This window comes from Neodiprion fabricii, chromosome 4 (genome assembly GCF_021155785.1).
Source record: "Neodiprion fabricii isolate iyNeoFabr1 chromosome 4, iyNeoFabr1.1, whole genome shotgun sequence".
NCBI classification, from domain to species: Eukaryota; Metazoa; Arthropoda; class Insecta; order Hymenoptera; family Diprionidae; genus Neodiprion; species Neodiprion fabricii.
The window spans coordinates 10,033,011-10,059,646 of NC_060242.1; the positions used below are offsets into that span (position 1 = coordinate 10,033,011).

Below are 26,636 nucleotides of genomic sequence, written 5' to 3' on the forward strand. Positions count from 1 at the left end.
ATGATGAAGTGTTAAAAAAGTTCAGAGAATATTTTATACCAACGAAAAATGAAAGTGTCTGTGCACACATGTTTTTTACAAGAGATCAACAACCAGGTGAAACGTTTGACTCATACGTCACGGATCTGAAAAAATTAAGTTTAGATTGTGATTTTGGTAACATGAAAGATAGAATGATTAAAGATAGAATAGTAGCTGGAATACATGAAAAAAAATTAAAAGACAGACTATTAAGAGAAAGTGGATTAACGCTTCAAAAAACAATGCAAATATGTAAAGCGGCAGAATTAGCAAACGAACAAGTGAAGAAATTGAATCACAAAACGGAGATAGCTGCAATACAGACGGAGAGAACACAAGGCACGCGCGGGAGAGGAGCCGGGAGAGGAGCACACGGATCACGTGATCAACATCGAGAAGCTTCGAGAGGACAAGGACAGAGGCAGTCAACGAACAGATCGACGCTAGAAGAACAAAAGAAGACGTGTCAAAGGTGTGGATATCAACATCAGAGAAACAACTGCCCGGCGTATAACAAGATATGTAACCAGGGGTGGTTTACGAAAACGGGCGCCCTAGGCCTGACGAAATTAGCGCCCCCTCACCCTCTCTATAAAATAGTTGAAAAAGCATAGGCTAGAATAAATAATTTTTATATTTCAAAAATAATTTAACGGAAACAGAATTTCAATCATACATATATTATGTAGGTTTGTGGGTAGGAATGGAGCACATATATATTTTATATTGGCGATATTGACGTTTGAGTGGACCCGATTAAAACGTTCGCTTTCTCGCTTTTAATCTTGCAAATTTATCGATGATTGCATCGGTCTCTGCCATATCAACAAGCTCTGAATTCGACGATAAAAACGCGAGACTAGAGAGACGATTCTGACCCATCGTATTCCGTAAATAATATTTCACTCTTTTCAACGTCGAAAAGAAACGTTCCCCTGTAGCATTACTGGAGAAAAGCGTGAGATACATTCGAAAAACGATATCCATATTGGGGAATGTAGCAACAATATTCTTCTCGCGAATGATCATCAAACATTTCCCAATGTTGATTTCATCCTCCGTCAATCTGATTTCCCGGATAAAATTCCGGAAATGTATGCATTCTTCACCAAAATCGTTGTCGAGATCGGTGGAGTATGTCGTTCGTAAATCTTCACATTGTGTGATGATCTCTGCATCCGTGAGTGATGGCAAACGACTGAGAAAGCCAAAGCGAGCGTTGACATTTTTATAGGCGAGACTTCTTTTTTCTAATTCGCCTGACAATCGATCGAGTATGACGAGAAACCTTTTTATACGCATGTTTTGTTTTCCCTCCAATATCGCTTCATTACCGCTTACCTCGTCAAATCGAGCGGTCCTTCTTCTGCGTCGTTGATTCTCATGCGCATATTCGTTGCATTGAGATAGCTCCTTTGCTTTCTCTTCATAATCGTCGAAACGATCACGCAAACCGACAACAAATGCTTGGAGGGCATCATACAGTTGTACAACTGTTGTCAAATCGATGTTAACGCGCTGGAGACTTTTATTCGTTTTTTCGAAACGCTCCAAGATATCGCTCCAAGTCACAGCCATTATGGCGGTCTCCAGCAAACCAAATTGTTGCGACAATCCTTCGGCTTCGGCTTTTGTGGATGGCTTTTCGGAACCATTTTCCGCAATATCGTCGAGGGCGTCTCGCAGACTCTCCCACGATCTTACGAGTGCTCGACATGCTTCCGCTCTAGCTGACCATCTTGTGCCGGACAAACTTTTGGGCAAGAGCATTCCAGGCTGATTTTCGACCTTCGATTTTATTTGTCCCCACCTGGACGTAGATGCACTCAAGAATGTGTAGACGTGTTGCACGAACATAAAAAATCTGGTCGCTCTCGAACAACAATCAGCAGCTGCTTGACCTACTAAATTAAGGGAATGCGCTGCGCACGGGACGTAAATCGCCAAAGGATTACGTTCGATAATTTTGGCTTGTACCCCACCGTAACAGCCCGACATATTGCTCGCATTGTCGTATGATTGTCCACGGCAGTCCTTTATGTCGATATCTTTGTTGAACAATACCTGCATAATCGCCTGCTCTATCTCAGACGCGCGGTGACCTTCAATAGGTATAAATTGCAAAAAACGTTCTACGGGCTCTCCGTTTTTGCACACGTACCGGATAATGAACGTCAACTGATCCGAATGTGAAATGTCGGGAGTCGAATCTACACTTATCGCATAATACTTGGAGGCTTTTACATCCGAAATCAATTTTTTGAGTACATCAACATATATCATCGCAATGAATTCTTCGCAAATATCCTTAGAAAAATACGATACGTTTCCTTTTTCTGGATTTCCGAACCGATCGATGTGATTTTGGAGAAATGGATCGTTACGAGCCATCACTTCAAGAATACCCAAATAATTGCCATTGCTGACCGATCCAAATTTCTCTTCTGTTCCTCGGAAAGCCAAGCCTCGGGTTGCAAGAAACTTTATCGCAATTATAACGCGAGTCAGTACTTGTCGCCAGTAATTACATTCTTGAATGTATTGCACATGTAACTTGCTATCAATCTTTCCCAATAAATTTCCTCGCACTACATGCTTTTGTGTATTTTCTCGATGACCAAGACTTCTCTCATGCTCAGCTATTCGCACATCATTCTTCCAGTCGTTGAAGCCTTCTGTAAACGCGTTTACTGATGTCGAGAATAGCATACAAGGTATGCAATACACGCAACGTTTCGAGTGCGAATATGCTAACCATTCTCGTCGGTGCATTTCACCATTTGATGTTTTTTGAAAAAATATTTGCGCAGTACAATATCTTGTTATAGACCCATAAACGCGTTTTGAAGCCCGAAAATTCTTCAATCTCGGATCCTCTCGCTCCAACGGATTTCGTAAAATGAAATCAATCATTTCTGAATTTCTTTTTGGCCACAAACCAGGGTCAGCAAGAGAAAAATCACGATCGTGACCATCGGCACGAGTTTCAGCTGCAGAAGTCACTGAATTCGTAACTTCGTCGATTATTTTCTCCTCCTCAGCCTCCTTTTCATTTTCGACAATAGATTCTACTTGCAAACGCGATATTTGCTGAAATCAGGAGAATGCGGGAAAAAATTGCAGGATATGGTAAGACAGGAAATATACATTGATGAGGGTTTTGGAACCAACTAGAATGGTTGCCTCGTTATTTTGGCCATTTTTGCGTTTGGGATCCATAGGATTTTTTCCCCAGATTCATCTTTTACAAGTGATGATAATTAATTATTTCAAATTTTATTCAAACGTTGGCGAAAGAAAAATAAAAAATAATTTCAAATAACAGTCTAATACGTATAATAAATTATCAGGGTACGTCGATATTTACCTCGCCCGTCGAATCTTCAGTTGTAGCAGAACTTGATGTTTGCGCCGTTTCTTCAATTGTTTCCCGATTGATGAAAAAAGTATCAATTCGCGGAATTTTTTGGGTTATGAGCGACTCTTTCTCCTCTTTCTCTTTTGTCAATTTACGGCGCTTGGCGCCACTCATTTTATTGACGCTCATTTGTCCAGCTGTCCGTTGTACTACAATGTAGGGACTGTAGGTTGGGAAATTTGTTCGCAGAAATGTTTGACAACAAAAATGAATTGAGCATGAAAAAACTTAAATTCGCTTGTCAGGATGTGTCGCAGTGGGCGTACGATTGGTATTGGTGCATAAGAGAAGGGGGCGCGCAAACTTGCGAATTTCGCCGGCCCGGGGCACCCCCTTCTGCCACGGCGCCAGGATGTGTCGCAATGGGCATACGATTAGTATTGGTGCATAAGAGAAGGGGGCGCGCAAACTTGCGAATTTCGCCGGCCCGGGGCACCCCCTTCTGCCACGGCGCCAGGATGTGTCGCAATGGGCATACGATTAGTATTGGTGCATAAGATCTTCGTCTCGTTCTCGTTCTCGTCTTCGGTCTCGTCCATGCTCGTACTCTCGCCAGCTCGAGTTTCGTCGAACACTACATCGCGAGACACAACTATCGATCTCTTCTTCAGATCCAGGGGCGATGTAGTGTTCGACGAAACTCGAGCTGGCGAGAGTACGAGCATGGACGAGACCGAAGACGAGTCGCTGAAATTCAGTGAAAAGAACGAGGTGTCCGACGGATCGGACGTGGAAGCAGAGCAGGACGAGCCAGACGAGGCACAGCAGAACGAAGAAGAAGAGGCCGAGGATCATAGAGAACGTGTCGGACCTCAACTCAGAGATCGGAGACTAATTCGACCGCCCAACAGGTATCGATACGAAATTGATTTTGCAGAGTGCGAGGCACCTGCAACATTCAGAGAGGCTGTAAGCGGATCTGATGGGGCAAGATGGTCGGAGGCCATTAATCAGGAGCTGCTCGCTCACGATGAAAACGGAACTTGGACCGTGGTCGCCAAGAAGTCGAGCATAAAGCTGATAAACTCAAAGTGGGTGTTCAAGGTCGTTCAGGGGTCAGCAGCGGGTGAGTGTCGCTTCAAAGCACGTCTGTGCGCTCGAGGTTTTTTGCAGCGAGAGGGTGTGGACTATCATGAGACGTTCGCGGCTGTCATTCGGTATGACTCTCTTCGGGCATTTCTGGCGAGAACTACGCAAGAAGATTACGAGCTGGCTCAGTTCGACGTCTGCACGGCTTTCCTCTACGGCAAACTGGAAGAGGACATTTTTATGAAAATTCCCGAGGGTCTTATCGTGGAAGAAAGTGCGGAAGGGCAGGGCAACTATGTGTGCAAATTAAACAAGTCGTTGTACGGCCTGAAACAGGCACCCAGGTGTTGGAACTTTAAGTTTAGTGAATTTTTAAAGAAATTCAGTTTTTCTCAGGGTAATGCGGATCAGTGCTTATTTAAGGGGTGCGTCGAGAATGAGAATGTGTACTTGGCGTTGTTTGTCGACGATGGTCTTGTGGCTGCGAAGACAAATCGAGTGATCAGCGTCGTGTTAGATCACTTAAAGAGTGTGTTTAAGATAACGCGTCGAAATTCGTAGGCTTGCAGATCGAACGAAATCGTGCTGAGAAATCGATGTTCGTGCACCAGTCCGAGTATGCGGAAAAATTGTTAGAAAAGTTTGGTATGCTGGATGCGAAAAGTTTGTGTGTGCCTGCTGATCCGAATGTCCATTGTATCCGGTAGAGCATGAAGACGAGTGCGAGATGTGCCGTATCGAGAAGCGGTCGGGTCGCTTATGTTCCTGGCTGTTGTATCCCGCCCTGATATTGCGTTTGCGGTTAACCTAGTCTTGAAGTACCTGAGTAAACATAGTCGCGCGCACTGGATGGCCGTAAAAAGAATTTTCGGTTATCTAGTCGGAACAGGGGATCGAGGTATACTCTACAAGAGTGGCGGAAATGAATCAGAGCTAGTTGGTTATTGTGATGCTGATTTCGTGGGCGACATAGAAACGCGTCGATCGACGACCGGGTATGCGTTTATGTTCGCGAACGGGCTAGTTTCGTGGTCGAGTCAACGGCAGAAAATTGTGACGCTTAGCACCACGGAGTCAGTATACGTGGCTGCGTCAGCGGCTACACGCAAGGCTGTTTGGCTAAGAAAATTATTCGAGGAGCTCAGTTCGTGCGATGGTAAACCGACGATAATTTGGATCGATAATCAAAGTGCAATTAAGCTCTCGAAAAATCCAGAGTACCATAAGCGCACAAAACACATAGATACAGTGAAACCTGGTTAATTGAGATTTCAAGGGACCATAGATTTTACACCATTTGAAGAGGTTTTCATTTATCAAGTTTTCCAATTAGACAGGTTTAAAATACTAGTTATCTCATTTACAGAGGCCCCCATTTTCAGGATGCTCTGCTGATCTTATTCGTTTAAGCTTCCCTTTTCCATCAATATACTGAGACCGAATATTCTCGTTGTTTTTAATAATTCTACACAAGGTCGATTTTGGTACATTATACTCCGCACACAGTTTATCACGCGACTTTCCACAATCATAGTCTGATAGAAGCTTTAATTTTTCAGATACTGTTAATGTGTTATGCTTACGTTTGGACATTTTGTACACTTTTAAGGCTGACGCCCACTACACCGCGGCGGACCGCGGCGGACCGCGGCGGACCGCGGCGCAGTTTCTGTGAGATGCGCCCACTATAGTCGCGCGACCACCCGCCGATACTGTTTCTACGAAAAAGAAATATTTATCGATTATCTGATGACTACCATTTGTCTCAGTCGTCATGGGCACACAATAAATAATCATGCATATTTGCCACAATTTCTTGATTACTCATTATGGATAGCTCGGATGAAGAAGTGTTTACGGTCGCGCTTCTATGCGAAGAAGCTGAGAGACAAAGTCGAAGGAAAAGAAAGTGGGTGCACGACATCTGCAAGGACAGAAATGTTCACGGCGAATACTACACGTTATTTCCGGAACTTCTACTGGATAGTGATAAATTTTTCCAATACTTTCGGATGTCGTATGAAAAATTTCAAGAATTATTATGCATAATAAAAGATGATCTTACAAAATCAGACACACCTTTTAGAAGATCGATAGGACCTGAAGAACGGCTGGTAGTATGTCTCAGGTAAGAAAATTTTATAATATGTACCTGTTCGTATGTATGTATAAAATGTGATTATCACATGAAATATTACAGTTGTTATATATTGTTATCCCTTTAGCACTAACGTAAAAGGCATTCTCTCACACTCGTTTTAAAACTTTAATTTTTTGAAAATTTTCTTATCCTCACAAAATTTTATGCTTTTTGGGATAGTGAAAAATTAAAATTTTTGATACTCGAAATATGTAGTTAAAAAAAATTTACCAACAACTTTGAGGGTTTTTCTCAGTACCTAAGTAAAAGTGGTGATAAAAAAAATCGTAATTCTGATGGTTCCGATATACTTCGACTATCTCCGTAATTACAGCCGCCATTTCAAAAACATGTATAGATTAGGATGGCCCGAAAGAAAGATTATTTTTTTTCAATCTCGCATGAAAATATATTGATTTAACATTTTTTAAGAATACTTGCCGAATATAAGCTCGATTAAAATATTTTGAGAGGTCACGCAAGATTTTTAAATATGAACAAAATGATTAAAAATTCAATTTTTACATTTTTTTTGTCTCGTCATGTCATTATTTTTTACGTTTAAAGTGAGTATCCTAAAAATTTCAACTCGATATATCAATGTATAGAGATCGCTCAAAATTTTTTTTTTTCATGTTGAAATAATGTACTTTATACGTTTTTGAGTGACCTGTAATTATAAATATTAATAAACCTGTTTTATTCTCGAAGTCGAAATCCTAAATAATAGAAATGAATTACGATACACGAAGACAACCATAAAAACAATTAAAAAAAAAAAGAATTAGTTGATGACAAAAATTTGTTTACGATTTGTTTAATTTAAAAAAATTTTAAGCGACCTTTCAAAATTTTTTAATCTAGCTGATTTTTCGCGAGCATTCTTCTAACGTTTTGAATTAACAAATTTCTATGCGAGATCGAAAAAAAAATTATCTTTTTTTTCCGGACGCCCTAATATCGATATATTTTAATTTTAATCAAAGTCACTTCAACTGGGGTCCATTTGGCCCCAACACCGACTTTAACGTATAATTTTAGAGTCAGCACGTTTGAGGCAGGGTTGTTTGTGCAAGTAAAATGCATTTCCATTTCGAGAAAAATGTGGAGTCTCAGAGAAACACAATTTTGAAATCTGTTCCTTACTCAGCGTTTTCTTAGCGCAATTATAATTTTTTCAACTAAGCTGGGATATGGAAGGGATGTAACAAATTTATTTCACCCCGATTTGAACTCTTTAGAGAATAAATCAGTTTTCAAATAACAAAAACAGCCAAAACCGCTGAAAAAAGTTAGGACCTTCAAACGCATCGAGAGATCTCTAAAAATTGATCTCTGTTCTCTTCTTGCGGCTGTCGCATTCATTTCACATCTCGAAACTTGCAAAAGGCGTGCGCGAAAAAAATGTGAAGTTTGTTTCTTTTTAAAAGATAATGTAACGAAAATTATGAAAAAACTACTTACAAAGGAAAGGTTCCAAGCTCCAAACATTACCCGTGTAATGCGATATTTTTACGATTTTTAAAACACACGGTGCAGAGTTCGTGACAAAAATTACCCTTTCTGCGGATCTCACTTCGGAGTGGAGTGACTTGCTGAGTTATTGATAAAATAAAATTTGAAAAAGAGATTTAACGTAGATTAGTGACGTAGATAAAGTGAAAGCATTTTTAAAATGTGTATTTTGATGTATAATTGAAGTGATCATTTAATTTTTTGGCCGAGTAGTTTATTATACCAAATATGTATGGCCTGCCGGTGCTAAATGGGGGCACGAAATTTTATATTGTCAAGTGGCAAAACGGCGTAATCAAAAATTGTAAATAAAGAAATTTGTCATACTGACAGAAGACACGATCTTGGGTAAAATGGGAACAATTCTAGGAAAGATGGCGATTTTCATAATTTTCACATTTTCTCGTTCGAATCTGTTATAATTAGTAAATAAATATTTCACTACCATTGGAAAAAGGCTTCTCTTTAGCTTATAGTTCCATTGAAATATGGATTCATGACATAAATCAACACAATAAATTGTAAAACGTTGAAATTACACTAAATTGTCTAGAATTAATTAGAATATAATTTTCAAAAGAAAATTATTTTCGAAGGCTTTATTTGTAATGTCTACTATGTTAGTTCATCAAAATTATGAAACTGAACAACATTATCCGGATTACAGAGTTCCAAGTGTCTGACATACTTAAAAATACTTGCATTAGTAACACAAATTGTGAAAAATAGCGGCGGTCGAATTGTGTTAAGACTTTTGTTTTGAATAATAAACATTAATCTGGCATGAACGGTGATGTTATAATCATTTGATTTTTATTGGGATAAAATTAATGAAGTGAATATATATAATAGCTTAAATTATTTCTGATACCCATCAATTAATATTCTCTGGGAAGTATTCAACCCCAGACATTTTCAACAAAGCGATATTGACACATGCACATTTTGAAAATTTTTTTTATAAATTATTAAATTATAAATTGTTTGACAAAAAATATCACAAATTATGAAAGGTGAAATTAGAAGAACTCGGCAACGAATCAGTCATATTTGAATCTCCTGTTACTACTTGAAGGTTTCTCGGCGGGTAATCTAAAATTTGGCTTGGATCGTGTGTATTATGATTGGAATAGTAGTCACGGCGTATTTCCGTGGAAGAAACCGGTAAGCCTAGTATTTGCTCGTGACCGTGATTATTGTCAGTGGAATAATGTTGCTCTCTGAACTGTGGCATTAACGGGTGTGGCGCCTGATTTGTAGTGTTTGCTACGATTCTCATTTCGTAATCGTTTACTAATTGAAAAACCTTTGATTTCACCTCCACTTGAAAATGTTTTGGAAATGTTTTAACGGTTTCCGCCATAGCTGAGAAAAATTTATTTATAGGTCCAGCAGCTTCTTCATTCGTCTTTTTCGGCTTATCTTGTAGATATTTTAATAGGACACCTGCAACATCCGACGGTGGACTTATAGCCACAGTATCTTTTTTTACAGCTGTTTTTCGGAATAGAGCTGATTCCGTAGTGACACTCGAGCAACTTGCCGTATTTGATGCATTGATATCTGCCGAAAGATGGTGTGATAAGGTTAACAATTGACAAAGACAGCAATGTTACTGTATGTCATTCATAATAGACTGTCACATGTGTATGTCATATATTCAACAATTGTTCATTTCATTTATGCTCCAAAAAATATTCTTATAGTTAAACAGCAGTTAATTTCTGCTTGTGAATGAATATTTCGAAATGAAGCTAGTAATTTTTTTACATTGATTTACAAACGATTGATTTTATCATACTACTCAGATCAATTTAGTGTAATTTCATTTCCGATTAGTTCACGGAGAAAAGTACATACTTTAAACAACTATGATTCATGGTGAATCAAGCTATACATATAGCAGTGCGGATTGACGTACGAAGTTTGTTAAAATGAACGTCACAGGAATTTGTAGTTTTGGAAATCAGAAACAGACTAAATTTTGAAGTCATACTAAGGGGAGGTACCTGATTAAACGGCGAGAAAAACAGGTAAACTTTGGCAATTTTTATCTCAAAAACTAATTTTTCGATTGGATCTGTGTTTCTTTTATATCGAAAAATAGGTACGTTGAGGTATGTTTATGAGTTGTTTCAAAATAAATTAGTTGATTGGAATCGCCGTTCTTGTGGTCAGCGTCAGACGTGTTGTTCGTTGACATAGCTTGCCAAGGTACCAAGGATTTCGGGCAGTCGGTTGATATGACAATGAATCATGACAACGCAACGGATTCTGCAAATGTAATATACAAAGGAGTCCACATCGTAGGATATTTTTGCAAATCTTCATTACTGACGGAATGGCGACCGTTTTAACTTAAATTCCGTAATGTAAATTAAATTTTAATTAAGTTACGTAATCTAAATTAAAACGGTCGCTATTCCGTCAATATTCCGGTCAATGAATGTATTTAAAAAAAAATTACAGACATACCCCAATGTACGTATTATCAAATAAAAAAAAAGATCCAATCAAAAAATTGGTTTTTCAGATAAAAATTCAAAGTTTACCTGTTTTTATAGCCGTTTCCCCAGGTACCTCCCCTTAATGTGATCGCGAGTGTTTATATTACGCATCACCTAATGAAGCAATAGTATCACGCCGGCCCGGCAAGAAAGGACGAATACCATAATGCTGCCTAAAACATAACTATTTGGAAGATACGCACAAATTCAATCGAGATATTTTGATTTCCAAGAACAAAATACCCTGAATCTACCATAAAATAATTGTATAAGGAAAACCTTAAGAATCAAGGTGGAATTACAACAATTGTAAAACAATCAAATCTAACGCTTGAAACTCACATGAAAGACATGCTACTATTTTTAGAAATTGTCTACTGAAATGATTGAATTAGAACATATTATTTTCGGTTCAATCAAATGTTAAGCAATCTATCGAAGTAATCAAAATAATTGAGTAGACTTTGTTTATTTAGAGTTTCATGGATTAGATCTGATTTAGTTAAGACTATTGATTTTCTAGGTTTCTCTTACATGCGTCTTTTAACGCTCAAATGCCACACTTGGTTGCGGTAACCCATGGCAGTTGCTTTTTGCAACAGGGAAAACTTTAAAACATTTTATACAATTTTTATTTTATATATCTTCGAAGCTATATAACTCTTGACTTTCATGTAACGATATTTTTATTACGGAGTGTTTGATGTTCATATTTAAAACAATGCATTAAAATGAATGTATTGGCTCAATGAACAATTAGTTATAAACTCCGGGGATTTCATCTTTGTAAAACATCTCGATTGAATCTACGCGTCTATCGAGTTTGGTATGTTCTAGCCATCCTGGCGGAATACGTCCGTTTCCACCGAGATACGTACATTCTAGTCGGTTTGCCGAAATGAGCTGTTTCATTCAGACGCGTTAATTATTTATAACAGATAATGTTTCGAAACAGAGCTCATAAAATTGTCATATGTGTTGCAAAAATTACGATATCGTACTTGACCTCATCGAATACACGTTTATCCGCTTATAGAATATCACTCACTATGATTGTTCATTGAGCTTGAGTCATTATCGTTCTCGTCGCCGTCAGAAATATTAGATGGCTCTTCATCAATACTCGAAGGCTGAGACTCTGGTGTACTCAGTGCTTCTGAAATGTTAGACCGCGATTCTCGTTCGGACATATACGGGGCGAGAAATGCCATTTGCTGTTCAAATCTCCATGGCCGTTTCTTCGAGGCTGCTGCTCCACTTTTTGATTGGCGAATTTTCTTAGCCTTTCTAAAAGAATCTCGTAATCTACGCCATGCCAGCTTACAGTCTTCAGCTGAATAAATTTTTGAATCAATATCAAAATTAAAACAATATACTTTATGCAATACTATTTTTTTTTATTGTTGTTCTTTTTTTCAGATTTCTAACGACAGGTGACTCATTTAGAACTATAGCATTTAGCTATCACTTGGGACATACTACAGTTCGTTCAATTGTACACGAGACTTGTGAAGTAATCTGGAGGCGGCTGTCTCCAATAGTTCTACCTGTACCGACCTTGGAAATGTGGAAATCTATTGAAAACGTATTTCCGGAAAGATGGAATTTCCCAAACTGTATCGGTGCCATGGACGGAAAGCATATTGTGATAGAGTCGCCCGGTAACAGTGGTTCCTTATTCTTCAATTATAAGAAGACTTTTAGTATTGTGCTGATGGCACTTGTGGATGCCGACTACCGATTTATTGCAATTGATGTCGGTGCGTACGGTAAAAACAGTGATGGGGGAATTTTTGCCAACTGCGCTTTTGGAAAAGCAATAGATGATGGCAGATTAAATATACCACCTGCTAAGCCTCTGCCCGGCACTAATGTGCCAGTACCTCACGTAATTGTGGGTGACGAGGCATTTCCGTTGAAAAAAAATATTATGCGTCCATATCCAGGGTCTCAACTCAAAGATGACGAAGCTAAAAGGATCTTCAATTATAGATTGTCCCGCGCACGAAGAATATCCGAAAATGCATTCGGAATTTTATCACAAAAATTTCGAATATATCAGAAACGGATAAAAATGAAACCGGAACACGTGGACAACGTCGTATTGGCAACATGCTGCCTACATAATTTTCTACGGAATGATGTCCTCGGAACTCAACTTCATCATGTAGAAGGTGACATTCCAGCATTACAAGAAATTCGTAATGTGGGGGGTAATGCAACGAACGAGGCTATAGCTGTGAGGGAAACGTTCAAAAACTATTTTGTGTCTGAAGAAGGTTCGGTTGAATGGCAGACTCAAATGGTTCGACTACGAAGAAGAAATGTTTGATAGCATGTTAGCAGTCAACTGTCGTTTCAACCACATTAATTTAAGAAACTAATGCCAAAACACGAATTGAAATCCTGGTAATTTTGGATCTGATGTATGGTTTGTCATGATTACGGTGGCAATTCAATGACTTTGATTTAAATTTGTTTTGAATAGCGATTTCTTACATATTTTCGGAACTGAATAACTTTCTCACGAAGATCCTAGGGGTATAAACATGGTCAATTGGCCCTGGAAACATATTTAAATGATTCTTAGTAGATATGTAAGTACTAATAATATAATAAGGTCCTCATCTCTAACACAATTGGTATTCCAGAAATATTAAAATATAAAAAATTAAAAAAAAAAAATATTTCACAAGATTGACTGAACCGATTAATTATTATTATTATTAGTTTTCAACTTTTTTTATGCCCTGAGGCCGAAGCTCCTTAAAGGCCTTACATAAACAAAATACATAATTTTTGATGCAAGTAGAAACAATGATTAACATCCAGAAATTAATCTAAATTTTTAATAAAGAGATGCCCTCTTGTACCAACCTTTGGAATAATTTTTAAACAGTGTAATTTTACAAAAAATTCGCAATAGTAAATATCATAACATTGTAGGGTAATGTGTAGTACTTTAAGAAAAAGATTGAAAGTTATACCAAAATTGTATCACGGTGAAAAAATCAAATTTATAGAAAAATTTTTTTTGTAAGACGATCTCATGAAACTACATATTTCTTAATTTTTTCCATCCGATCTATTATCAGGCACCAAAACATACTAAAAATTTATATAAATCGGTTGAGTCATTTCAGATACAAATTTTTATTTTTTTTTACATATTTTGCTTGTTCTCGAAAATCAATTGTGTCAGGGATCTGAAACTTTCAGTATCTTATTATTTTATTACTACCTGCATATTCTCCAAGTATTATTTAAATATCTTTCCCTGGCAAATTTACCATAAGCACGCTCTTTCTATGTGTAAAGTTATATAAATTGTTGGTTAGGCAAATTTTTAATCATTTGCATAGTTTTAAAAAAAAAAAAAAAATACAGGTAGTTATTTGAGTTTTATTGGACATACTCTAAATTGCCGTGCCTTGGCACTGAAATATCATATTTACGACAAAAATTTATATCGTTTCCTATATAATCAGGGTTACCCAGTAGTTTGTGCTTGTTTTATCCAATATATATTATGTGTTTCGTTGAATAAATTTTATTTTTAAAACATTAACACAGAATCACGGATTTTGATGAATGTGTATGTTAAGACAAATTGTAATTATTTTTTTTTGGACTTACGTGTCTCTTTCATTGCTTTAGCAATATCTTCCCAGCATTGGTCTTTCCTCTGCTGGTTTGAATACTTCGGGTCACTCATGTCGTACAATTCAGTGTACGGCTGAATCAGGAGAATTAATGTTTCTTCATTCATTATTCAAGTAAATTAATATGCACAAACTATTGCAACGGAAAGACCTATTCAAGAGCTGAAAATATGAATCAACGCAACTTCGTTTTGCGGCGGTAGCGTTACTTATTTTTGTTTGTTTTCCGATAGCTTTTTTCGTCATGACAATATTATACGGATTTGATTACGTCTACATCAAGTATCATTATTGCGATTGTCATTTGTTATTAATTGCTTCACTATGTGGTTGTGTAGAAGCCTCTGCAATACAAAACGATGCGGTTAAATTAACTATAATTTTTTAAACTATTATCACACATGGTGCTATAAGAAAAACATTAGCTTAGATCGAAAAATGACTTGTTAATTTCAACGAATCTCTATGAATTGTTGGCTCTCTAGTATCAGAAAAACATGCGTTTGTAACAATATCGATTTCACCACAACCCTTAACAGACACCCTTAAGGATGTTCTTGCGGTATGGCTGTAGCATTAGGAAAACGATAAAAATTTGACAGATAGTTCATTTCACCTGTATGAATGCGTGTGCAAAATTTGCAGTCGATGGACTGCACGGTTTCAAAGTTATTCAACATTAAAATTAACATGGGTTCTTATGGGGAACAGCATATTTCTGCATTTGTGAATAAAATAAAAATAGAAGTAACATTCAGATTTCATCCAAATTTTTTGTGTGTATAAATCCAATACTAAAGAATATTAATAAAAAAAATGGGGGGTTACTGTAGCGGTTGTCGAATTATTAATTAAAAACAGAAGCGAAATGGCCAAAACAGCCTAGACTGCAGTTCGCGTTTCGTCTGTCAAAGTGAGAGAGAGAGGGGATGCGCATAGGGATGCGCGTACGGCATGGAAGAGAGTGTGGGAGAGAGAGACGATGTGCATGCTCAACATAGTTTCTCACTGCGTCGCAGTAGGGCCAACCGTAAAATAACGAAATATCGCAGTGGCATATTATTTTGACTTCGAAAAAGTGATACAAGTGAAAATATGACTTTATTAATGATTACTAGTATATTTTATGCATTTTTATTATCATTTTATGCTTCATATGCATCAAATATGTCCGATATGGGCGACGGTTTTTTTTACAGTTGGATTCAGGTGAAATTCATGTCCAAAAGTTTTCAGTCAACCGTCACAAAATAGCAAAATTAAGTAATATAATAATATCTGGAGCCGAAGAAACATGTTCGGTAACATCATTGTAGTCCTTTACAACATATAAGTGCCTATGGTGCGTATTTTATCTTCGTAAACCGAAAAATTTAATCTATTTCGAATTTCAGTCACTTTTGTCTGGGATTGTACACCAAGAACATCCTTCAAATCTCGTTTTTCAACATACACCTTAAGGTCCTTTTCCGTCAGCTGCGGATTTAAAAGCGTTATTGTTTATTTATGAATATAAAGAAAAAAGGATAGATTGTATATACGGGCAATTCCACCAATTATCGACAAATGAACGGAACGTCATAAATTCGATCTGAAATTTTAGTCTTTAATAGTTTGTACTTAGATTGGATAGTCCACCGCGTTTCAGCCCTTTGCGACTCACCGGTGGCGATAAATCAGACATAGTCCGTACGCTAGGGGTTAAAAGGTAGGCAGGTTATCCCGTGCGGAAATTGAAACCGGGAACTGGCCGGGTACTTCTCAGTTCTACCGGTTTCAAACCGGGCCAGCTCCCGGAAAGACAACTTATTAGCAAATGCCATTGATGATAACGCATTTTACAATTAGATATATCAAAAAAAAAAAAATCTAGCTCAATACTTTCTCCCAACCGGGGGCTCGAATCCCGTCGCTTGCAGTGTTCAAGCTTACTTGACAGGTACCCTACCTACTACGCCAAACTACTTTGTAAAATTATTGACTTTATTATATTCATAATACGTTCTACAGACGGGTATGACAGATGATGCAGTCACTGAAAACTCACCAATAAGATTATAATTTCAGAATTCGTATTCACAATACAATTTTAAATAAATTTACAAAAGCATTCACTTTCCAAACTTAGTAAATTGTTAGATAGTCCGTAAAATTACAGTGTAATTATCTGAAATTGAAAAATTGCTTATTCCAAAATTAACGTGGGAATTCTTTGGTCTTTGTTGGGATCTGATACTGTTAAGTATGCTGTATAAAGTTTATACGCGCACAACTTGAGTAGATTCACAAGAAAATTCCGGAGTTTCCAAAAATTATTGAGAAACCTTGTAATACAGTACGCGTGACATACTATCAACTAAACTAAAATTCTCCGGGGTGATTTTAGAACTCAGATTTGGGAAACTCGAAATCTGACTAAGGAAATGAAGGTCCATATGCGACATTTCCGAATCTTGTTGTGAGATGTTTGAAATCCTTTTAATTCTTTCTGCTACAATATATTCTGAATTTCAACAGACTGTAATCAAATTTATTTGTACATTCATTGCGTGAATTTAGCGGAATGTTTGGTAAATTCCAAATACTGTATGGCAAATGTACAGTAAATGTACAAATATTACATATTTAATTACATTTTTATCTAGTAAATGCGTAGTAAACTAACCATTTTAATAGTGTTAATATATTTATACATTCGGGTGTTTCAAAATAAAAAAATTTTCGATTTTCCAACGGGCCACACCCTAAATAGTTAGTTTAGGTAGAAACAAAAATTCTGGCGAAAGATGAGCATTGTCGGTTGAGTGGAAGATCGGGCACATTTGATTTTTAACCTTTTTTTCCTTTTCATCGAATTTATGATGGACAATTGTTAGTAATTTTTCATGTTTACAGCTGCCAGCGGATCAGTTTGTGAATAAAATATTGAAATCTGAATGAGAAAATGTTTTTCGTGTATTTTAATTGAATAATAATCAGAAAACCCGTTAGATGTCCCTATTAAATATCAACTAAAGAGTTCCAGGAGCATCTTATTTAAGACACAAACTGATCTGCCGGCAGCTGTAAGCAAGAAAAAAAATTTTTACTAACAATTATCCATCATAAATTCGATGAAAAGGAAAAAAAGGTTAAAAATCAAATGTGCCCGATCTTCCACTCAACCGACAAGGCTCATCTTTCGCCAGAATTTTTGTTTCTACCTAAACTAACTATTTCGGGTGTGGCCCGTTGGAAAATTGAAATTTTTTTTATTTTGAAACACCCCATTATACATATAATATATGTATAGTAAAAATGAAATAAATTTTAGCTCAAAATATACTCTCTCATTTCTTATGTATAAAAATTAATACGCAAAATAAAAAACAGTCTTCACGAAATCAGCATCATACCCGAACAATAAAAAAAAAAAAAATTTTTCACATAAAATAATCCGTTGATCATAACTTGTTGTTCTAAAACTCACATTTACGTACATTTCCGTAAAAATGAAGTAATTACTTACGTAACATTTATTTAATATCCGTAGGATTTATTTAAGATGTAAAAATGAATACATTTATTATTCGCAAGAACAGCGAAGAGAATGAAAAGAATCCTTGTAAACCATAACCATTTACATCAAAGTAACGCAGGTTGCCCTATTTTTATACTTGGGATGAATTTCGGCATCGGTCGGGTGTTCACACTAGACGACGGCGATGCGCGGCGATGCGCGGCGCACCGCCGAAATATTCCCAACCTGGAACTCGCGAAAAATTACCGCGGTCCGCCGCGGTCCGCCGCGGTCCGCCGCCGTCTAGTGTGAACACCTATATGGATAACTGTATGAGCGAAAATTTCGCCGCCGTCCGCCGCCGTCCGCCGCCGTCCGCCGCGGTCTAGTCGGCGTCAGCCTTTATTCTTATGTTTGCACGTTAAAACTTGAGATAGTACTGACAAAAGAGCATGTACGTGCGAACGATGCGAAAGAAATTCAAATGTTTGTAAACAAACGTGTCTAAGCCTGTCTCAACCTGATAAAATGTCTCGCTTATACAGGGAATTAAGCTGCAGAGTCCCATTTATAGAGGTAAATATCGAAAAAATTCTAGAAATCGAATCTCATTTAACCAGGTTCGTAAAGTTCCATTAACAGAGGGAATTCGATAAAAAAGTGCCGGGACCTCTTAGGAAATCTCAATAATAGAGGTTTCTCACTTATCCAGGTCCCACTTAACAAGGTTTCACTGTATTAAGTTTCACTATGTACGTGAGAAAGTAGCTAGTCGAGATATCAAAGTGAAATATGTTCCTACCGAGTGCCAAAGAGCAGATATATTTACAAAAGCGTTGCCAAGAAAGCAATTTCAGTTGTTGTCTAGTCTGCTAGCTATAACGAGTTCTCAAACGGTGAGTGTGTGGGGAGAAAGATAGTATGAGTGGTCTCCGCGAGGAGTGCTTGAGTGGTTGGATGAGAGCTGAGCAGTTGGTCTTCCTGTAAACCTGTAGAGCAATGTAACTACGTTTCTTTGTATTGAATAAATATTTTTTTCTTTATCTGATCTCAACATCGTGTATCGTTAACTGATTAATAAAAGAAAATCATTCCTGCTCATCCTGATTATCCCAACATAAAACTCTTCGCGCCTTGTAGTGCGGCTATTAAATAATTGAGACTTTCAGTGCATTATAACCCACTGTACTTTCTCGGATGGTTTGCCTTTGTTGTTTTTCTGGAGCTGTCAGTGTCAGTGTCAGACTAGTGAGGTTGAACGCAGCCTTTGTTGACTGTTGACTGTTTTTGGGATTACCTTCGTGTCATCTATAGACGGCTATTGATATCAATCTGCGATACCGACTTACTGATAGTATGGCTCCTCCAAACTGTGCTTTGTGTTACGCTGCTATAGATGTCCCTAGTAGTGCCATTACCACTGGCGACAAATGTAAACATTTCATGCTATCTGTCTCAAAATACGGTTACAGGTTGAAACTAGCTGGGCTGCGACAGATCGTGTTAGTAGTTGCTGCCCTACTTGTACGAGAGATGAGACAGCCGCGATTGGAGCAGAAATTCAAAAAATTTCATCTCTGCTCGTGACTATGAACACTCGCCTTGGTACGTTTGAAGCCATAGCTGCCAAGGTCAGCACGCTTGTAACGGTTGTCGAGGAACTTCGCGGAAAATTTGACAGCATGCTAGCCGATAACGTAGCACTCAAATCAGGTCTCGGAACTATCAATGCTACTGTAACAGAGGTAAAGAAAGATGTTGACTCGCTGGTAGAGGTAGCGTCTCGCAATTCGGCAGAGATTAGCGAAATTGGTGACAAGCTTGTCATCAGGCAGACTGGTGTGCTGGCGCCTGCCGATAAGACTATGTTGTTGCGGGTAGCTTGCAATCAAGTTGCAAACCACCTTATTATTACAGGGATTCGAGATGGTGTTCACCGCGAGCGTTTAGATGAAATATTGGCTAAACTGCTTGCGGCTCTTAACATACAGTTGCCTCCTGATGCCATAATCCGTTTCGAACGAATGGACCGCAATAGAGCTCAAAGTGCCCCTGGTGCTTTAACCTTTCGTTTGGATACAACTGCTCCTGGCTCTCCTTCTGCCTTCACTGCGCGTCCTCTCCTGTAAATCCTTGGGTCTCCTGCCTGGTGCAATCGCGTAATTGCGGCTAAGAAGATCAAGACTCAACTCCGAGCTGCAGAAATCGATGCCACCCTTTCGGACTGATAGGCTTATGTTAATAAAAGGCATCCCATGCAACTTCACCGATATCGCAGTCAGATCTTGAAGAAGTACCCGTCGCTGAGCCCGAGGTCTGCGTGGATAGCTGATGCGACGCTGTTTGTTCGACCTGGACCGGGGATCGAACCGTTACGCTTGCAGCTTCTTTCAACTTGTCGACCTTAACCCGAGCCTGACAATGACTACCAGCTGCGAGTGTTTCCAAACCCATGCGCTCACTGACTCGCCCGGAGCTCCTCAATGTTTGCTACCATAATGCTCAGTCGATACCCGCCCACATTGATGAATTTCGCGAGTTCTTTCGGCTAATCACATACCACGTGATTGCTGTTTTCGAAATCTGGCTCAGCGACGGGATATTGGACGTACAGGTGATGTTGCCATCTTACAGGCTGCACAGGGTTGATCGTCGAAGGCGACATGGGGGCGGCGTTACCTTCTTCGTACACCAGGAACTTTGCTCTTCAACCGTTACTACGTCCGCTGCTCTTCCAGTGGATGGATATCCTGAATACCTTTTAATAAAAGTCAGCGTTGATGCTGGAATGAAGTTTGTGTTCGCGGTCGTATATACACCCCCTAAAATTAGTAATCTCGATATATTTGAGGACGAACTTGTTCGGCGACAATCTCGCTATAAGTTCTCGTGTGTTCTCGGTGACTTCAATGCGGATCTGACATCTGGAGCTTATGACTCGGTTCATCTCAGCGAATTTTTTGCGTAACAGGTATGTAGTATACTTATCCCTGAGATGTGGGTGGGATACAGGTTCTTAGCTCTAGATGTGAATAAGTTCAGGCTTTAATTCAAATGTTCATTACAGTGTAGTACATAAGCGTGACACGTCTTTGTCTGCAACGCAGTCAGAACTGAACTCTGAACTCAGGTCAATTGACCCTTCATCCCCGTTCACCTCCCACTCCACTCTTGCATCCCTCAACGCCATACTTTCTCCTACACTCCGTACAAAAGACCTTATTGCTATACCTAAAACTATCTAATGGCCTGTGCATACTCGCACGCTTCTATTTTTCGATATTACAGGTATATGATATCATGCCAATGCAGCCCACTCATCATACTGCCACCTCTGATACCTGGCTCGATATATGTGCTGTGAACAATATTAATCTCCTGGAGTCCCGTCGAGTCCATTTCTCTCAGGGCATGATCTTATATATGCTGTTGTGAGGTATGGTGTGCTTAAGCAGGAGCCACGCGTTATTCGATACCGGCCGTGGGATTGTGCTGATTTTGATGCTGCATCTGCCTTATCTGCGTTTGATTTCTCACAATTTGCGTTGCTGCCATCAATAGATGAACGGTTGTCAATCTTCAATAACCTTATGAAAAAGGTAATAGATTGTGCTGTACCTGTCAGGGAATTCACTTTGTGGCGATCACCTGCGCCTTGGATATCGCTAGACATCAGAAGCCTGATGAAAAAGCGCAATGCCTGTTACCGGTCCTTTAAGAGATCTAGCAGTGTGGAAGTTTTCGCCGAATATGTCGTGTACCGTAGAGACGTGAAGCGTGCTTCAGCAGCCGCCAAGACTGGTCACATACAAGAGCGGTTCAATACTTGTGGTGTTGCGCGATCATTTTGGTGTGAGATGGACAACCTCGGTCTTACCAAGTGTAAAAAACCACCGGCTGCTTTACCTAGTGGGATTATGGTTGATGATCTTAATGGAAACTTTTTGTCTAGTACTGTGACTGTGCAGTATGATGGCCCAGTGGTACAGAACCTTGCCGAGAGGCAGATAGAATCCTTCATCTGCTCATCGATCACAAACAGATGTGTCAACAGTGCGCTGTCACGTATTACAACTCGTGCATGTGGTCCTGATAACCTTCCGATACAGGCTTTTAAGACATTAAAAAATCTACTGATGCCGCTGATTGTGTATTTTCTGAACTCTCTCCTAACAACGGCATCGGTTCCGTTATTGTGGAAATCCTCAATTGTCGTGCCTATAGCGAAGGTTCGCGATCCCATTGGCCCGTCAGATTTTAGGCCAACATCGCTTCTCTGCGCGCTCTCTAAAGTGCTTGAACGGATAGTATATGATCAACTCGCGGTGCATTTTGCGCGCGGTAATTATCTCGATCCACATCAGACTGAATTTCGTGATAGTATGGGAACACAATCAGCCGTCTTGCGTTTGGTGGATGACTGTAGAATTGCGATTGATGATCGCATGGTGACTTTCGTGGTGTTTTTGGACTTCTCTAAATCGTTTGACATGGTAAACCATGCGCTACTTCTGTCGAAGCTGCGAACTTTCGGACTATCTGACAATGTGCTTGAGTGGTTCAACTCGTATCTATCTGACCGTACGCAAGTGGTTCACGATTCTAGTGGTATCACCTCGCGGCTACGTCCACTCCTGACAGGTATACCGCAAGGCAGTGTTCTCGGCCCGTTACTATTTTCAGTTTTCATAAATGATCTTTCCCATTGCCTCTCGCGGTATCGCCATCTGCTTTACCCAGATAACCTTGTAATATATCTCAGTTGCTTGCCGTCTAAAGTGAACGAAGCGTTAGCCTTGGTTAATGCTGATATTGAGAGTATCGGGTTGTGGAGTGCAAGAAACCGTCTTAGACTGTTGTGTAGATAGAAATAAAGCTATGGTCATTGGCAGCTCTAAATATGTAAACGCGGTCTGTGTAACGCAGCTCCCTCCTCTCAGTCTGGGGGGTCATCCTATTGACTTTGTAACCAGTTTAGATATCTTGGGGTTATAATAGATCGAAGACCGGCACGGACGGAACACATTACTAAAGTGTGTAAACGTAGCGCGTCTACTCTATATCAGTTGAGGATGACAACCTATGACGTGGATGTTACGCTTAAGAGGCGCCTGGTCGCATCTCTTGTACTACCGATAACTGACTACTGTGCAGGAGTGTTCACTAATCTTTCTGAAGGCCTATATAGGAAAATTTCTGTTGCGCTCAACAATTGCGTGCGCTATGTTTTTTGTCAAACGCGGTTTGCGCGATCGCCGACTGTAAATTATTGGTTGCATTTTCTATAAGGCCATACATTAAGGGCTTCCTGGCCTATTCTACAGCTTTCAGCCAAGTCAGTATGCATCGCGTCGCCGTGACCCGTTGCGAACTGACACTCTCGTCCTACCGTCGCGCGTCGGCTCGTACGGTGACGTATCAAAAGTCTTTTGCGTATGTTGGCGTTAACTTTTGGAACTCTTTGCCTCCGTCAATCACATCAGCGTCCACCTTGCTGGTGTTTCGTGTTGCCCTGTTAGAATATCTGCGAGCGGAAGAGGCTGAGCGTGTGCGACGAGGGTGATGTTTGTGAAATGATTGAAATCGACTGATGTATTGTATGATGTCTGATGTATGCTGTATGATGCATTATGTGCGTAGAATGTGGCTGCTCTCTCTGTATATACGTTTTGCATTGAGTTTGTGTCTATTTTTATTTAATTTTTGTTTTACTTTATATTATACTATTTTGGTTTATATATTTTTCATTTTCTCTCTCTCTCTCTCTCTCTCTCTCTCTCTCTCTCTCTCTCTCTCTCTCTCTCTCTCTCTCTCTCTCTCTCTCTCTCTCTCTCTCTCTCTCTCTCTCTCTCTCTCTCTCTCTCTCTCTCTCTCTCTCTCTCTCTCTCTCTCTCTCTCTCTCTCTCTCTCTCTCTCTCTCTCTCTCTCTCTCTCTCTCTCTCTCTCTCTCTTGATTGAGGAACTTAACCAAAAGATATAATGTCAGCTACCGAAAATCTTCAGGAGGATCACACCTCATGGATGAGTCGTTATAGTAAGACATTAGAAAACTTTGGATTGACCATCTGATTCAAAGAACTCTCGCGCGCCCCCACCTTCTACCACCTGTGATCCGGTACTCAACGCTTGCTGCCTAAACGCGCAGTCTCTTCCGGCGCACATCGACGAGTTTCGCGAATTTTTCAGACTAAATCCGTATCACCTCATCGCCGTCACAGAAACATGGCTGAATGATCGCATCAAGGATGACCAGATTACACTTGCCTCATATTCCATCCTCCGGATAGACCGCAGAGCGCGACATGGTGGTGGCGTTGGCCTTTTTCTGCGCAAAGAACTCAGTGCGAAGATTGTCGCCTCCTTAGCTTTGATGGCGCGAGACGGAGTCCCTGAATTTCTTATCGCTGAAGTGTGGGCTGTCGGCCGCCCTAAGATCTTGGTGTCCGTAGTCTACAGACCGCCAAAGGTCGGATTCCTGAATCTGTTCGAAGCGGAACTGGTAGCACTCGCTCCCCGCTACAAATTAGTTTGTATCTTCGGGGACTGCAACACCGATTTACTGTCATTATCCTACGACTCTACTCATCTCAACGATTTCTTCTCATCACAAGGCTTCCGCATCGTTCCCTTATCGCCAACACACCACACACAGTCATCGCATACATGGCTGGACGTCTGCGCTGTCAGTGTACATAGCTCCCTGGCCACCTGGGGCCAATCTGCGCAGCCATTTCTCTCAGGCCACGACCTTATATATGTGTCCATTAGGTATGCGGTGCCGCGGCTCGTGCCGAGGTCTTTTCGTTATAGGTGCTGGGATGCAGCCGATCTCGATGGCGCTGCTGGTATAGTCTCTGCACTAGATTTGACGCTTCTAGAACATCAGCTAAACATTAACTGCAAATTATCTGTATTTAACTCTCTCATGAATAGCCTTATTGAACACTTTGTGCCGATAAAAGAAGTTGTCGCAAAGCGCCCAGCAGCGCCCTGGATCTCTAAGGACTTACGATGCTTAATGCGTAATAGAGACGCATGTTTTAGGGCTTTTAAGCGATCTCGCTAACCACTACTACATGAGAGATATGTCTCGCTGCGCCGGAACGTTAAAAAAGAACTATGTATAGCTAGGTCGGCCTTCATTCAATCGAAATTCGTTGCTTCCGGAAATACTCGTTCTTTCTGGCGGGTAATAGATCGGCTAGGGATAACCAACCGTAAATCTGCAGACCGTGTGCTTCCGTCTCACCTTTCCGTATCGTCACTGAATGAATACTTTACGTCAGTATCCCCTCCTGATCTCTTTCCCAGCGTTCTACATGCCGCCGTCTCTCGAAATCTCACTGGGGTGAACGGGCAATTTTCCTTCTGTCGTATAAATGAACAGTGTGTTGGTGATGCTATGGCTAGAGTTGTTACGCGCGCGCACGGCCCCGATGATCTGCCTATCCAAGCCTATAAGTCGTTTAGTCAGCTAATTATGCCTTTCATCGTGTCTCTCTTTAACACCTCGCTTCGTGACGGTATATACCCCTCCCTTTGGAAGTTCTCGTACATGACACCTCTCCCTAAAGTGCGTAGTGCACAAGTATACACTGATTTTAGACCGATCTCACTACTTTGCGCTATCTCAAAGGTTTTAGAGCGTGTAGTTTTTGACCAGGTAACGCGGTATCTCGTGGTAAATAACTTACTCGACCCGCGTCAGACGGGTTTCCGGAAAGGTATGGGGACTCAGACCGCTGTGCTGCGACTAGTGGATGACATCCGGCAAGGTATAGACGACCGTATGGTCACTATCGCTGTGTTTTTCGACCTTAGCAAGGCCTTTGATATGGTTAACCACTCATTACTGCTCCAGAAGCTTCGAGGCTTGCAATTCTCGGAGACTTCGATCTCATGGTTCTGTTCGTATCTAAGCGGCCGCCTCCAAGCGGTTCGCGACGGTGAGAATGGTCTCTCTGATTGGCTCTTCATTCGGTCAGGTGTTCCGCAGGGCAGCGTTCTGGGTCCTCTCCTGTTCTCGCTCTTTCTAAACGACCTACCCTCATGTCTTCGTCACTGCTCGCACCTACTTTATGCTGACGACCTGGTGATCTACCTTCGTTGTCTGCCTGCACAGTTCGCCGAAGGTATTCATTTGTTAAATGAGGATGTTGAGTCTATCGTATCCTGGTGTCTCGAAAACCATCTGCGCTTGAACGCGGGTAAGACCAGGGCAATGACTTTTGGTAGCTCTAAGTTTATCAACGACTTTGACTTTTCATCACTACCGACACCTTCACTGCGTGGGGAGTCTATTGACTTTGTGCCAGTGTTTCGCTACCTCGGGGTCATGCTTGACAGTACCCTGTCGTGGACTCGGCATGTGGCACAGGTGTGCAGCAAGGCTGCATGTGCCCTCTATCGCGTTCGAATGAACGATAATCACCTTACTCTAGAGTTAAGGCGTCGCCTGGTGGTTGCCCTGGTCCTCCCCCATTTCGACTACTGCGCGGCTGCACTCACCAATCTATCAGAAGGGCTAGAACTCAAACTTCAGGTCTCACTCAACAACTGTGTTCGATTCCTACTAAGGGTGCCTCGTCACGAGCACATTTCAGCTTACCGGCGAGGTCTCGGCTGGCTCAGACCATTTAACCGCCGAAGGCTTCTTATTGGCTGTATATTTTTTAGAACGCTGTGTCTGGGTGAGCCGGGACTCCTCGGTGACCAGCTTCAACTTAGGTCTGACCTGGTGAGACGCCGTGATTTGACCCGGACAGACACGCTTTATGTCCCCTCTGCCCGGACAGTTACATTCCAGAAATCTTTTCTGGTTACTGGAATCCAATTCTGGAACTCC

At 40.3% G+C, this 26,636-nt stretch overlaps 2 protein-coding genes across 2 annotated transcripts; both read right to left on the minus strand.

The window, feature by feature from the left end:
* Positions 1-777: 777 nt before the first annotated feature.
* On the minus strand, positions 778-3,553 carry LOC124179815 (zinc finger MYM-type protein 1-like). The gene is made up of 3 exons (XM_046564578.1): positions 3,389-3,553; positions 2,961-3,111; positions 778-2,696 (listed from the first exon to the last, which is right to left on the minus strand). The coding sequence occupies exons 1-3, from the start codon at positions 3,551-3,553 to the stop codon at positions 778-780; spliced, it is 2,235 nt and encodes a 744-aa protein (XP_046420534.1).
* A 5,567-nt stretch (positions 3,554-9,120) lies between these two features.
* LOC124179819 lies at positions 9,121-14,399 on the minus strand. The gene is made up of 3 exons (XM_046564587.1): positions 14,267-14,399; positions 11,679-11,963; positions 9,121-9,686 (listed from the first exon to the last, which is right to left on the minus strand). Exons 1-3 carry the CDS (start codon positions 14,397-14,399, stop codon positions 9,121-9,123), a joined length of 984 nt encoding a protein of 327 aa, XP_046420543.1.
* Between the last annotated feature and the right edge of the window lie 12,237 nt (positions 14,400-26,636).

Bases quoted from the DNA above. Each gene is read 5' to 3' on its own strand.
- LOC124179815 (XM_046564578.1), bottom strand. From the start codon at position 3,553: ATGAGTGGCGCCAAGCGCCGTAAATTGACAAAAGAGAAAGAGGAGAAA. The intron at 3,112-3,388 runs GTAAATATCGAC...TCCTGATTTCAG, and splicing joins CTGAAGATTCGACGGGCGAG to CAAATATCGCGTTTGCAAGT. The intron at 2,697-2,960 runs GTTTGTGGCCAA...ACGCGTTTACAG, and splicing joins TTTTTCTCTTGCTGACCCTG to AAGGCTTCAACGACTGGAAG.
- LOC124179819 (XM_046564587.1), bottom strand. From the start codon at position 14,399: ATGAATGAAGAAACATTAATTCTCCTGATTCAGCCGTACACTGAATTG. The intron at 11,964-14,266 runs GTAAGTCCAAAA...AAATTTATTCAG, and splicing joins TAAAGCAATGAAAGAGACAC to CTGAAGACTGTAAGCTGGCA. The intron at 9,687-11,678 runs GTGAGTGATATT...ATCTTTCGGCAG, and splicing joins AAGCTCAATGAACAATCATA to ATATCAATGCATCAAATACG.